Source organism: Lactuca sativa, chromosome 9 (genome assembly GCF_002870075.4).
Source record: "Lactuca sativa cultivar Salinas chromosome 9, Lsat_Salinas_v11, whole genome shotgun sequence".
NCBI classification, from domain to species: Eukaryota; Viridiplantae; Streptophyta; class Magnoliopsida; order Asterales; family Asteraceae; genus Lactuca; species Lactuca sativa.
Window position 1 is genome coordinate 15,158,283 of NC_056631.2, and position 13,026 is coordinate 15,171,308.

A 13,026-nucleotide genomic window follows, 5' to 3' on the forward strand; every position below is an offset into this window, starting at 1 on the left:
ATAAAGTTAATCGCTACAACCAAAAACTGTATCGTATTTATATTAAAACTCATTCTTTATTCATAGTTGAATAAATAGTAAATAACACATAGTCAATTCATATATAATTAGTTGTAATATAAATCTAGTACATAGTTTATTCATATGTAACAACAAATATGGCAAAATAGGGATGTCAAAAAAGTATAGAAATTTGTATTTAACATGAACAAATATATCAATCATGAAGTAAAGTTGGAATACCGACTAGCTCTTGATATAAACTTACAAGGAGAACATGCAACTCAAATTTGATAACCTAACAAACCCATTATTTGAATTTTAGTAGAGAGATGAGAAAATTATACCGCAAATGTCTTGATGATCTCTAGCCACAACTTTCTTCTTAATCTTCAAAACCTAGCGTTAGATATCCTTGAAAAAAGATTTGAATCACCATTGGAGTTGTTATTATCCCTCTCAAACACGTATCACATATGGATCCAAATGACGAATAAAACATTTAGTTCTCCCATTTTGAGGATGTTACAAATATATATGAGAGAATCCATGGTTGAATGCCTAAAAAATACATATAGTTTACTAACGTCAAACTAACATCCTAAATCTTATCCCAAGTACCTGTAAACATCATCACCCCTTTCTTGATCTTGTAATTAGTAACTATAAATATGTGTAATATTCCCTCCTTAATCCCAATTCATTTAACATTTATAAACATGGCTTAAGCCTTCAGGAAACATAGTAAGTTTTGAAGTTCATTCCTTCCAAAATCAACCTCAAAACCCGCCTCAATCATCAACACATAGGGTTGATTTAGTGAGTAAATCTATTTCACAATACGTTTCCAATCTAGAAAAAAAAACATTGAATGCAAATGCTATAAAAACGATTAGTTTTAGCACCATGACCCGTTTGTAGTTTAAAAAAAAATCATTCTTAATAATCAGACAATGGTAGGATGAGAGCGGAGATTTCTTCTTAAATTAAAATTAAAATTGAATACAAATAAAAGAAAGATATATTAAAGGAGGTTAAATAGTTATTTTATATAGACCAGATGGAAAAAAAGTTGGACTAAAAGCGTGAACTCGAGTAAACCTTGAGGATCATTTCTGTATGCAACTCTAGTACGAATATACCATTTGAACTATATCATAGTACCTTTTACCAATTATTTGTCGACACTGAATTTGATAAATAATCTATACAGTAAATTATGGTAATAATATTTTCTAGAAAAAGAATAACGGTCAAAGATGACCGGTGGCGCCGGTCAACGGTTGATAAACAACTCTTCTTCTTTGAAGACGGTTTCTTCTTCATTCCTCCATTTTATTTCATCTCTCTCTCTCTCTCTCTCTCTCTCTCTCTCTCTCTCTCTCTCTCTCTCTCTCTCTCTCTCTCTCTCTCCTGAGGGAGCCGACGAACTCGCGAGGTGGGGGTAGTTTCAGGTCCTGTATTACTAAATTGAGGTTTCAAAATCGTTAATATTTTTCTGTCAACTGCTGAAGAATTATTTCTGTTTCGGATTTCTTTCAAGCTTCTTCTTAAATAGACATGGCGGTAAGCTTCTCTCCTTCCACATGAATCGTTCTTCTTCTAATCTCTCTATGTTTTCTCATAGTAATTGCGTTTTTGGTGAAATTTTGAATTAATATCTATGGATTCTTTGTATTGACCTGATTATGATGTCTACATAATACTCTTAATTAATCAACTACCCTGCTTCTAGATTTGGCAATATTGAGGTAGTTAGAGAAACAATTCGATTTGGCTTCAATGCGTAATCAGGTTTTGATTTTGATTTTGAAAAATACCAATTGAGTCATGAAAAGTCAAGAGTTGACTTTACTTCTGCGACGGGTGTTTTGTCAATGTCGCTGAAGAAATTTGTCGTTGATATCATTTTTTGAATCTAATGTTGAAGGGCTTATGATATGATTGAGAATTACTTAGAAATTTTACTTAGATCCTTGTTGATATTGATGATTTCCAAAATATATTGTTGCTGGGTTGACTTTCGTTGACGAACAGTAGTTCATGAGATATGTTAACGGTCGAACTTAAGAACAAGATTGAGGTTTATTGGCGTTAAACTGATGAAATTTTAGTGACAAATGGCTGATTGCTTATGAGAAATTTCAACATTTGAATGTTATTTCAAGTAAAAACTGATGTGAAATTTCAACAGCAGCGTCCAACTGTACCAAAATTCGGCAACTGGGAAAGCGAAGATAATGTTCCTTATACGGTTTACTTTGACAAAGCTCGGAAGGGTAAAACCGGTGGGAAGATGATCAATCCAAACGATCCACAAGAAAACCCTGAAATGTTCGCCGATAAAACCCCTCCGACGCCTCCTCGCTCCAGACCTCAACCGGAAGAACCTGTCGGCAGGCGTGCGGTTCGGCCGAGCAGGGAAGAGAATGAGTATCAACCACCTAATGATAACGCCGGCCGGAGAACCTCTGGTGGATCCGCCTATCAGCGCGGTGGTCAAGGGACGGCGGCAGGTCGTCCGGTGAAACATAGTGCTGGCTCTGAAAATAGCTTTGACCGGTCACCACTTCATCCCCATTATCAGGCGAAGGTCGCCGCCGGAAAAGGTAGCGGATCTCCGGCGTATGAAGGAAAGAATTCTTATGATAGTAGCCATGGGACTCCCTCTAGGTCAAGAATGAAACCTGCTCGTGGCGATGACTCTGTAAGCCTTTTGACTTTTGTTTCGCTTTAAATTTTTAAATAATTTGTTTTAAATTTACAATTTCATATCAAATTGATGTTGAAAACCTGAAATATTAGTTGGTTTGACATCAAAAGTCAAAATATTTTACCTACAATATGTATAATTGTATATTCTACTTCTACCTATTACTATTACTTTTTATAGAAAAAGTATGTAATATGGATCTAGTGGGTAAACGTCATTTTCTTACATGACATAACTATTTCATGTAATGCAAGATTTGTGTGGGAGTTGCTAAATTTTAAATGCAAATTCTATAACATAGTATTTTTTTTTTTTTATTTATTTATTGGAACGCTATATTTAAGAGGATCTACCTATAAAAATGCTTTATGTTAAAAAGACATTGTTGTAATTGAATAAAAAAAGAGCATGAACTAAGCTAATGTTGAAAATTAATCAATGAAAGTGGATGATATTCTTAACCTAATAATAGCAATTTATGATTGAGTCTCAGCCGGATAGAGGAGCTGCAGTTCCTAGGTTTGGTGAGTGGGATGAAAACAACCCTTCATCTGCAGACAACTACACTCATATCTTCAACAAGGTACGCGAGGAACGTGTAACTGGATCACCCATGACTTCTGGTTCAGATGCAAGACCAAATTACAACATTCCACGTGACCAAAAACCCAATAATAAGGTATGATATTTTCTTAATCATCTTTGCTTAATTTCTTTTATATGTTCCAACAATACATGGTTACAATGATTGTTGAAAACCTTGGGTTAAGGGGTGCATCCGTGCATGCATATTTTAAACTTAAAGCAATAGTTGTATATTTATGTCTTCATCTACTACTAAAGTTACATATACACATCTTTCATTTATGCAACATAAATATTCGGTTAATGTTGATCCTAATTCTTCAACGCTTGTTTCGAAAGTTGCTCTAGTTTTCCCCTTTATGAGGAAAATTATTGTGTAAAACAAAAATGATCTAATTCATAGTTTTATACTCAAGTTTCTAAAAAAAAAAATTGTTAAATACAACACTTGGCAGAGTGAATGCATATGGCCCATGAATTCTCGGCTGTTGCAAAGTCTTTATCCAATTTAAGTCCAACCAAGCCCTCATATCTAATATAGATTTTTTAATAATAAATAATTTGCCAACTTTACTTCTCTTTTTTTGAATAGACCAAATTGCCGTCCATGATAAAAGAAATCGCAATTTGGGTTTTTATTTTGAGACAGCTAAAATTATTTAATGTGTTAGTATTTTAATATTTATATACGTCTATTAACGATCAAAATTGAAAGGGGCAACTCTTAATCTCTTCTTATTCATGCCGGTTTCCATTTGGTTTGCTTATTTGTGATGCATTGTTTTGGGTTTCTTTTGTAGCAGTGCTTCTGCTTCCCATGGTCGAAGTGAGTAAAGATTTTGGAAGATTTGTTGTGAATAGCTCTAAAGGGCTAGATCTGTATATTCAGAGTTAGCTTCATATATGCATACATCACCACGTATTCTTTTCTTTCATATTCGCAAGTGTGATTTTGTTTTTCTTTTGGGTGCAATTGTTTTTGCGACATGAGGATTTAATTTAATTTTATATGTTTGGTTGTAACGAAACAAGTATATATTCTTTCATTTTGAATTTTGATGTTGGTTGGCCATTTTTGCATAGTAGTAAGGATGGAAACGGGCCGATTTTTTCCGGCCCCGCTTCATCTTATTTCCCACAGGGCAGGTACAAAGTGTTACAAACGGGTGTGATAATGATTGGATGTGTCATGTGTATGGCTCAAAACCTCGTTTCATTTCACTAGACTATAATGTTCCTTTCAATGTTTTTCCACCAGTTTACGTTGTGTATAAAATTTAATCAATGTTTATTTGCAAAAAGTGAAAGATGTACCAAAATGACAATTTTAATCACTTTATCTGAAATTTAACCACACTCGAAAGCTTATCTTGAATGGGTTATGAAAAGAATAAGTATCTTGCACTAAGCCCTTCAATTAAGCATATAGATAAGTTAAAAATTCATGAAATCTTTAGATGTTGGAGTTGGGTTAAATGCTTGTGGATATGATGCTGGATATAATCCAAAGTGCATAAAAACAAAACTTGGATTTGTACCCGTCCTTAACTGTTCCCATGCGTAAGGTTATGTATAGTAATAGATCCAAGAGTTGTTGTTCTGGCTTCCATGCCATAAGTGTCGGGGGTGTGGGTAGATCTGTAACAACTGCAAAATTGGCATATAAGTTTTTGTCTTTTTTAGCGAAAAATAAAATAAAATTAATATAATAAAATATATGAAAAATATAAGGATACTAATAAACTAGAAGTTTAATAGAGTCAAAATGGCTAACAAAATGAATTAGGGATAATGACTTGAAAGGGTAATGAACTTTTGACTTTTTTCACATTTAGTCACTAAACTTTTTTTCGTTATCTATTTGCCATTGAACTATTGAAACTGTTCATATTTTACCCTTATGACCGGCTGTTACCGGTCATAAGGGTAAAATGTGAACAGTTTCAATAGTTTAGTGGCAAATAGATAACGAAAAAAAGTTTAGTGACTAAATATGAACAAAATCGAAAGTTTGTTTCCCTCTAAAAAGTTTAATGACTAAATGTGAACAAACTTCCTCTTGTATTATGTTTTAGCAAATTATTTATTTTTGTTAAATTGTAGCAACATTTGTTGATGAAGAAATCTATGAAATAAAAAAAAAAACCCATGAAAATATATTTAAAAAAAACAAAAAACCGAAATCGAAATAAAAAACCAATGGTTTGACATTTTCCAAAATAAAAAATCAAAATTTCCAATATGATTTTGGTTTTACAAAAAAAAATGAACCATTCTCACTGATGTGAATTATGACCATTGGTTTGGCATGCGGAATTTGTGACATCCCATGAATACATAGTTACAACATCGTTTGAACTCGTAATTCATAGTAAGGGGTTAGAGTATCATCGCATGAATACGTAGTTACAACATCACCTGAACTCGTAATTCATCACCTATAGGTTATGGGCCTGCTGGTGTTTCCACTTGGTTGTCTAGAATAGTCCGTGGTCCCCATCTATACTCTGGTAGATGACTACATCGCCACATTGCCGGTTAAGGTTATGATATCTCCTTTCATCCTACATCACCTATTCATCATCATGTATTTACCTAATTATCATCATCTATCTCTCATCATTTCATTTCATCACACACCAACTATTTCATCTACCCATGTTTCATCCGCAACATATTTGTAGATATAAAATAAATATATCGTTTAAATCTTTTAAAACATGTATAAAATCGTTCATCCAACATAAACAGCAAGTATTCAAATAATATGCACACATAGCACGTAATTTATATAAAATACTTCATATCTATGTCTAAGATGAAAGTAACTATATATACCATAAAAATCCCATAAATGGTTCCTAACTTCAAACCCCAAGGTTTACTCTACTAAAGCTTCATATTCTCGGCTCTCTGGACCTAGAAGGGTCCAGATTCCTAACTTCAAACCCAAGGTTTACTCTACTAGAGCTTCATATTCTCGGCTCTCTGGACATAGAAGGGTCCAGATCTATAACACAAACTTGCAAGAGGGGTTTGAGGCATTCAAAACCCCAAAGATGAAGTGATTCAAGCCCTAACCCCAAAATGGAATCTACACAATAGGGAAGGAAAGGGGTTCATTTTTGTACCTCAGAATGAAGCTCCTTGCTTGAATAACTCAGAACAATAACCTTCCTTGGTCCCTCTTGCTGGAACTCTTCTCCTTTCTTGCAAAATCACACCAAAAAGCTCAAGATAGCTCTTCCTCTCATTCTACACACTCAAGCTCGCTAGGGTTCTCACTTATGGGAAAGGTAGTCGCAATTGAAGGCCATAAGTGCCTTTAAATATGGCTCGGGCCCAAAGATTCAGGGTTTCTGCCAACAGTGCGGACTCGTCGAGTCGCCTCACCGACTCGTCGAGTCCATTCATTAATCCTAGTCATCAGTCGCAACCTTACTCGATGAGTTGAGGCGTCAACTCGTCGAGTCTCTCTTCTTAACTCAAAAGCAAAATACTTAAATTATGATACTTAGAAATCCAGATGTTACATTTTGTTTTTATTATTTCATAGATTTCTTCATCAACAAATGTTGCTACAATTAAACAAAAATAAATAATTTGCTAAAACATAATACAATAGGAAGTTTGTTCATATTTAATCATTGAACTTTTTAGAGGGAAACGAACTTTCGATTTTGTTCACATTTAGTCACTAAACTTTTTCTCGTTATCTATTTGCCACTAAACTATTGAAATTGTTCACATTTTACCCTTATGACCGGTAACAGCCGGTCATAAGGGTAAAATGTGAACAGTTTCAATAGTTCAATGGCAAATACATAACGAAAAAAAGTTTAGTGACTAAATGTGAACAAAGTCAAAAGTTCGTTACCCTTTCAAGTCATTTTCCCAATGAATTACTATAAAATGGCCAACATTCATTGTACCATCTCAGTCCTACTCAATCCCCCAACCAACACCTCATCCACATTTATTTATTTATTTATTTTGCATTTTCCGATCACCCAAACATTTAACCACCATTTGAATACACTTGTCAAAGAGGGTTGAATTCAATTCCTCAAATTTAGCTTGACTTGGTTTAGTCGAAAAATCAATTCCTTTAATGTAAGCAATAGATCTCGATTAAAGGTAGAGTTGTTGAGGAAAAATTACACTTTTACTTTTTCACAAGCAATTTTCAACCTGGACAAGGCTCTAGGGTTCCCACACACAATGTTTTAAAAACCGGTTTCGAACCGTTTGGACCGGGAATCGGAGAAGGGAGCGGTTCAATTATCACCGGTTTTTAAGTCTACTTTTGAATTGGATCGAACCGACCGGTTTTTACAAAAATCCGGTTGAACCGGTTAAACTGAATAAAAAAATATGGAATCGAAACCTTTTGCATGATAAACTTTTGTAGTTTTTTTTCACATTTATTAAAAAATTTCTGAATAAAAGCACATGATAAATTTTATGAAGTTTTTTGATGCATTTATATTTATCTATGACTTTATTTGCTTTTTAATACACATGGATTGATGTAAAACTTATGGTTATGAATTATTTTAATGTAATTAGAATGATTTACAACTTGTTTTCATGTGTATTTTAATGTTTGAATTTGTGGATATCATATTCTTGATTTGTGTATATAGGTATGTGTACGAAAATATGCAAAAAGATAAAAATTATAGAAACCGGTTTACTTAGAGGTCGAACCGGTTGAACCGGAAACCGGTCATCATTCCGGTTCAACTAAAAAACCGGTTTTTAAAACATTGCCCACACATGCTTTTACTATGTCTTTTCATAAATTCCTTCATGCAGTGATCAACGAGCGGCATATCAAAATCCTCACCACCTAAATTAGTGTCGCTTTACATCTCAAATTTTAAATATACTTTCGTAATTTAGATACACAAAGCAACATAATTCAAAAGGAAATTTTTATTTAAAATACTTGCCAAACACAGTGTTGGTAGGGTTCCTAGTGATCTGATTTTTTGCACCCTCGTCTACCAACAACTATGTATCAGTAAATGCTATCAAAGAGGGAGTGGTCTTATTTCCTTGTTAGTTAGGTATGATCATCACCCACTTTTTCTTGTCAGGCCAAAAACTAGAAGTATGTCGTTGCAAGATCAATGTCAATAGTTGCTCCTTTTACTCCTTCTGACATGTTTCGACTACAAATCGAATTCCCTGTATAGGAAAACTCAAAACATTTCACATATTTTATAGACAAAATTACATAAAATGGTCCCTATGGTTTACCAAAGGTTACAAACTCAGTATTTGCTAATTTTTTAGCGAATATGGTCCCTATGGTTTCTAAAACTTGTGTGGTTGGTCCTGAACCATGTAAAAAACCTTTTTATTTTTAATTTTATTTTTTATGTGTGTCAAAAGGAGAAGAAAGTGCATCAAAGGAGTCAAGGAAAGAAAGCAAGTTTGTAGATCTTGGATTATCATCTTCTTGAGAAGCTCCATAAGGTAAAAAGCTTCTACCTTTATGCTTGGATGGTTTAGATCTTGTTTTGGTAGCTTTATGGTGTTCTTTTTGTCCCAAAAGTCCCAATATTGTGCATGCTTTATTTTGGACATGTTTGGCTGTCCTTTCAGACTCAATGATGGGTCCTAAGACATAAAAATGAGGTCCCTTTAGCTAGGTTGGTTCTTTGTTCTTTGAGACTTTATGGTTCTAGAGTGCTTTTGAGTCATGGATCTAAAGTTTAAGCTTAAGTGCTTAATCCATTAAGCACTTATGGAAGTTTTAAGCCCTACGAGGATACTCCCCCGCATAAGGCAACGTACGCCCCGCGTACTGATTCAACCACCCCGTCGGTGGTCAATGCGAGGTGAGGTACGCCCAGCGTACCGAAGGGGTACGCCCCGCGTACGCCTTCAGTTTGGATTTCAGACTATGGGCTTCAGGTATTGATCCATCTATTGGGCTTTGATACTTGGGCCCTAACAGACTATTTGGATAAGTGTGTTTTGGGCTAATTAGATGATTGGACCTATGGATAAGGCCCAATAAGAGGTTTGGCCCTAATTTGGAAAATTAGGCCAATCATGGGCCTTGAGGTAATTTGGGCCTTTTGGATCAAAGATTTAGACTTGGGCCTTGGCCCAGTTAGGGAAGGGGTAAAATGGACATTTACCCTAAGTATGGATCATTATTCAAGGATGGTAATCCAATTGTTAATTGGATATTTGTTTGGTTGTGATAGTTTGGGATTTTCATGAAATAGTAGTCGGAGGTTTCAGTATGATTCGACATTGCGAGGTGAGTTGTCCTCACTGTACTTGAGGGTCGAAGGCACCAATGTCGGCCCATTGGATTGATATCTTGTTATGCGTGCTGTTGTGCTGTTATGATCTGTTAGATCGGTATCCTCGTAGATAGGATGTTGTTATGCTTAGTGATCTGTAGATCTGTTTAACTGGCTATAGACTGCTATATGATCATCTGTTATATGTGCACATGTTTGGTTGGTGGCTAAGGCTTTACTGCTTTGTGCGTAAGCCAACAGGCTGGGGCATACCAACTCGATGGTTGAATGGTCCCGGGGGTATTCCATCCCGAGGATGATTGAACCCATAATATGTTGGCATTCTAACCCGATAATTAAATAGGTGTAACATCCCAAAATTCAAGACTAAAAATTTCTTTTAATAAAACAATACTTAAAGTAAAATCATTAATCCAGAACGTAATCAGAGTATTAATTTCCAAAACACATGTTCGTTATCAGAGTAAAACATTCCCAGGCTGTCTAGTCTATGGTGTGTGCCATGCGATCACCCCGAGCTCTTCCCTCCGCTACCGGAAGTACCTGAAACCAAAACTGAAAACCGTAAGCACGAAGCTTAGTGAGTTCCCCACCCTACCACATACCATACATAACCACATACAACACATATTGGGTCACGCCCCTACCTCGGGCCTCGCCCGCTACAACGGCCCCGCCTGGCTTCGAGCCCCGCTCGGATACAGATCTGTTTCACTTAGGCCTCGCTTGTCACAAGGCCTCGCCAGCTAACATATAATAGCACATAAACATATCACAACACATAATGCTAAACACATACTAACGGATCCTGTCCAAAGGCCTCGCATATCCTGGGCCTCGCCCTTATCCTGCTACTGATGAGTCACGGAACCCCGTCAATGCTCCTACTGGTAGTGAGATGCGGGCCCAGCCCACACTCACTTTTTCCCTAACTTGGGCCTCACCCATGATCTGCTGCTAATGAGATGTGGAACACCATCCACACTCTGCTATTGGTGAGATACGGGACTTCGCCCACACTCACCTTCCTACCAGGCACATACAAGTATCACACAGACAACAAGTATAAACTATCACATAAACCATTCCTTGGGCATCCGCCCCCCATCATTGGACCTCGTCCTAAATATCATACTAGCATACTGTGCCTAGGGCTAACCCCCGGGTCTTCTACTCATAACTACATGGGTCGGCATTGTGGCCGTAGACCCATTCACACAAAAAGGAAACTCACATGCATTGGTTGAACACACTGATGATCCCACTAGCTGCTGCTCGGCAACTCTCTGAACTCCTGCTCCACTAGCTCCCCGAGCTATCAATATCAATGCAACACTTAGTCTGACTGACCCCCAAAATACAACCAAGTCAACTCTAGTCATAGTCAAAGTCCTGGTCAAAGTCAACCTCCCAGGTTAACCCTACTCGCTGAGTCAACCTACTGACTCGCCGAGTTCATAAGTTCAGAGTCCTTCCAATCGCGACTCGACTCGCCGAGTCTACCGATTTCCGAGTCCTGACCTGTCCGACTCACCGAGTCTCCACTCGACTCACTGATTTGAGTTTCAACTCGAAGGGTTTGGGATTTCGCGGCCTGACTCGCCGAGTCCAAGAACAGACTCGCCGAGTTGTTCTTCAAACTCGTCGAGTTCCTGCCCAACTTCATCCGACTCGACGAGTTGTTCATCCCACTCGTCGAGTTCCTCCTCATCTTCATGCTACTTGCCGAGTCCACTCAAAGGACTCGCCAAGTCCACTCAAAGGACTCGCCGAGTCCATTCAGATCTACATAAATGCAGAGGACTTTTAAGTCATGCATGGACTCCAAACTGTAGATCTATCCTTCCCAAGCCTATTCCTCACGTAAAGTTGCAAACTTTACGTGTAGAGAAGGAGATCTAGGCTAAATACACCATAAACTAGGGTTTAAGGCAAAGAGGCTCCAAAATTAACTCAAGGGCTGATACTTTATGCTTCACAAGGCCAAAATATGCTTAGATCTGAAGTAACAACTTCAGATCTGGCTTCTAACTCAAATGGATACCAATCATGGCCAAAAGCCCCAAAACTCACACATAGATCTAGGTGCAAAGGAGTCCAAGAACTAGTTTATTACCTCCAAATGTTCAGAAATATCTTCCCAATCCCAGATCTATAGCCCCCTTCTTGCACCTTCAAGATCCTTCTTCCTTCTCCAAGCTTTAATGCACTCTTCAAGGTAATAATTGGCTCAACAATGGATATGGCGGCTAGGGTTTGGTATTATGGGTTAGAGAGGTAGTAAAGGAACCCTAGGGAAGAGAATGAGGCGCTTAAATAGGCTCCAAGTCCCGAATTTAGGGTTTTCCTCATACAGACCAGACTCGCCGAGTCTCCTTGGCCGACTCGCCGAGTCGGTCACTTACTCCTCGACCCGGATCCCGCTCGGACTCGCTGAGTTCCTCCTTGGACTCGCCGAGTTGTCCCTTAAACTTAGGGTTTTCTTACCTTTCTTGGCCTTCCTGACTTTGGGTGTTACAATGGGTCTGGGGTATTCCAACCCAATGGTTGATTGGACCCATAGTATGTTGGCATTAAAACCCGATGGTTGAATAGGTTTGGGGTATTCCAACCCGATGGTTGATTGGACCCATAGTATGTTGTTTTGTATATGTGCTGGTATTTTGGGGGAAACTCACTATGCTTCGTGCTTACAGCTTTGGTTTATGGTTTCAGGTACTTCAGTGGATCATGTCAAGGTGAAGGCGTGACCGTATACATCCTCGCGTTTTTGGACTTATGATTTATGGGAAACTCTGATAATGTGAACGTTTTGAAAACTATGTGGAAAGCGATTCTGATTTTAAATAATGTTTTGTGAACAATTTTTTTATAAACACTTCTTTAGAAAAAGGGTTGTTTTGAAAAGTTTAAATCTTATGAATTTTTATGGATGTTATATTTTTGTTAGTAGACCAAACCCTAGGGACCTTTTATGTCAAATATGAAAAAAACTTGTTGTCTTCTCCCTCATTTGAATTTGAACGCATAGACTGGAAGTGTTTCTTCCATTTTTGTTGACCAATAGCTTCAAAAAGAAAAAATAATCCCCTCTTTCTCTATATTTTCCTCAAACCATACACTCTCTCTCATCAGCATAATTCTACCGAGTTTCCGAGCTGAGCTCAGCATGCCAAAGGCTCGGCCCAATGCTCGTTGAGCTAGACGAAGTGCTTGTCGAAGCCATACCTGGAAGTAAAAAAAAACTATTTAAGTTCTTAAATAAACTTCAATTATCTTGTACTTATTTATGTAGAGAATATTAAGTTGACCGAAGTAGGTTAAAGCCATAGAAACTCTAGTAGTAAACCATTCACCAACTCCCAACCTCTTAAGCATATATCAAAAAGCTTGTTATATCTCAAAAGAAATCCATAGATGTTACCAATAAAGATGAGATAT

At 37.1% G+C, this 13,026-nt stretch overlaps 1 protein-coding gene across 3 annotated transcripts; it reads left to right on the forward strand.

Moving 5' to 3' along the window:
- The first annotated feature begins 1,381 nt into the window (after positions 1-1,381).
- Positions 1,382-4,351, forward strand: LOC111885526 (RPM1-interacting protein 4). Of its 3 annotated transcripts, none has more exons than XM_023881777.3 (4): positions 1,382-1,566; positions 2,195-2,707; positions 3,207-3,392; positions 4,099-4,351. In XM_023881777.3, the coding sequence occupies exons 1-4, from the start codon at positions 1,561-1,563 to the stop codon at positions 4,126-4,128; spliced, it is 735 nt and encodes a 244-aa protein (XP_023737545.1). In that variant the 5' UTR covers positions 1,382-1,560; the 3' UTR covers positions 4,129-4,351. The 3 variants fall into 3 exon arrangements, with proteins under 3 accessions (XP_023737545.1, XP_023737547.1, XP_023737546.1); XM_023881779.3 differs by having other exon boundaries at positions 4,102-4,351; XM_023881778.3 differs by having other exon boundaries at positions 1,383-1,566; positions 2,198-2,707.
- Positions 4,352-13,026: the final 8,675 nt, after the last annotated feature.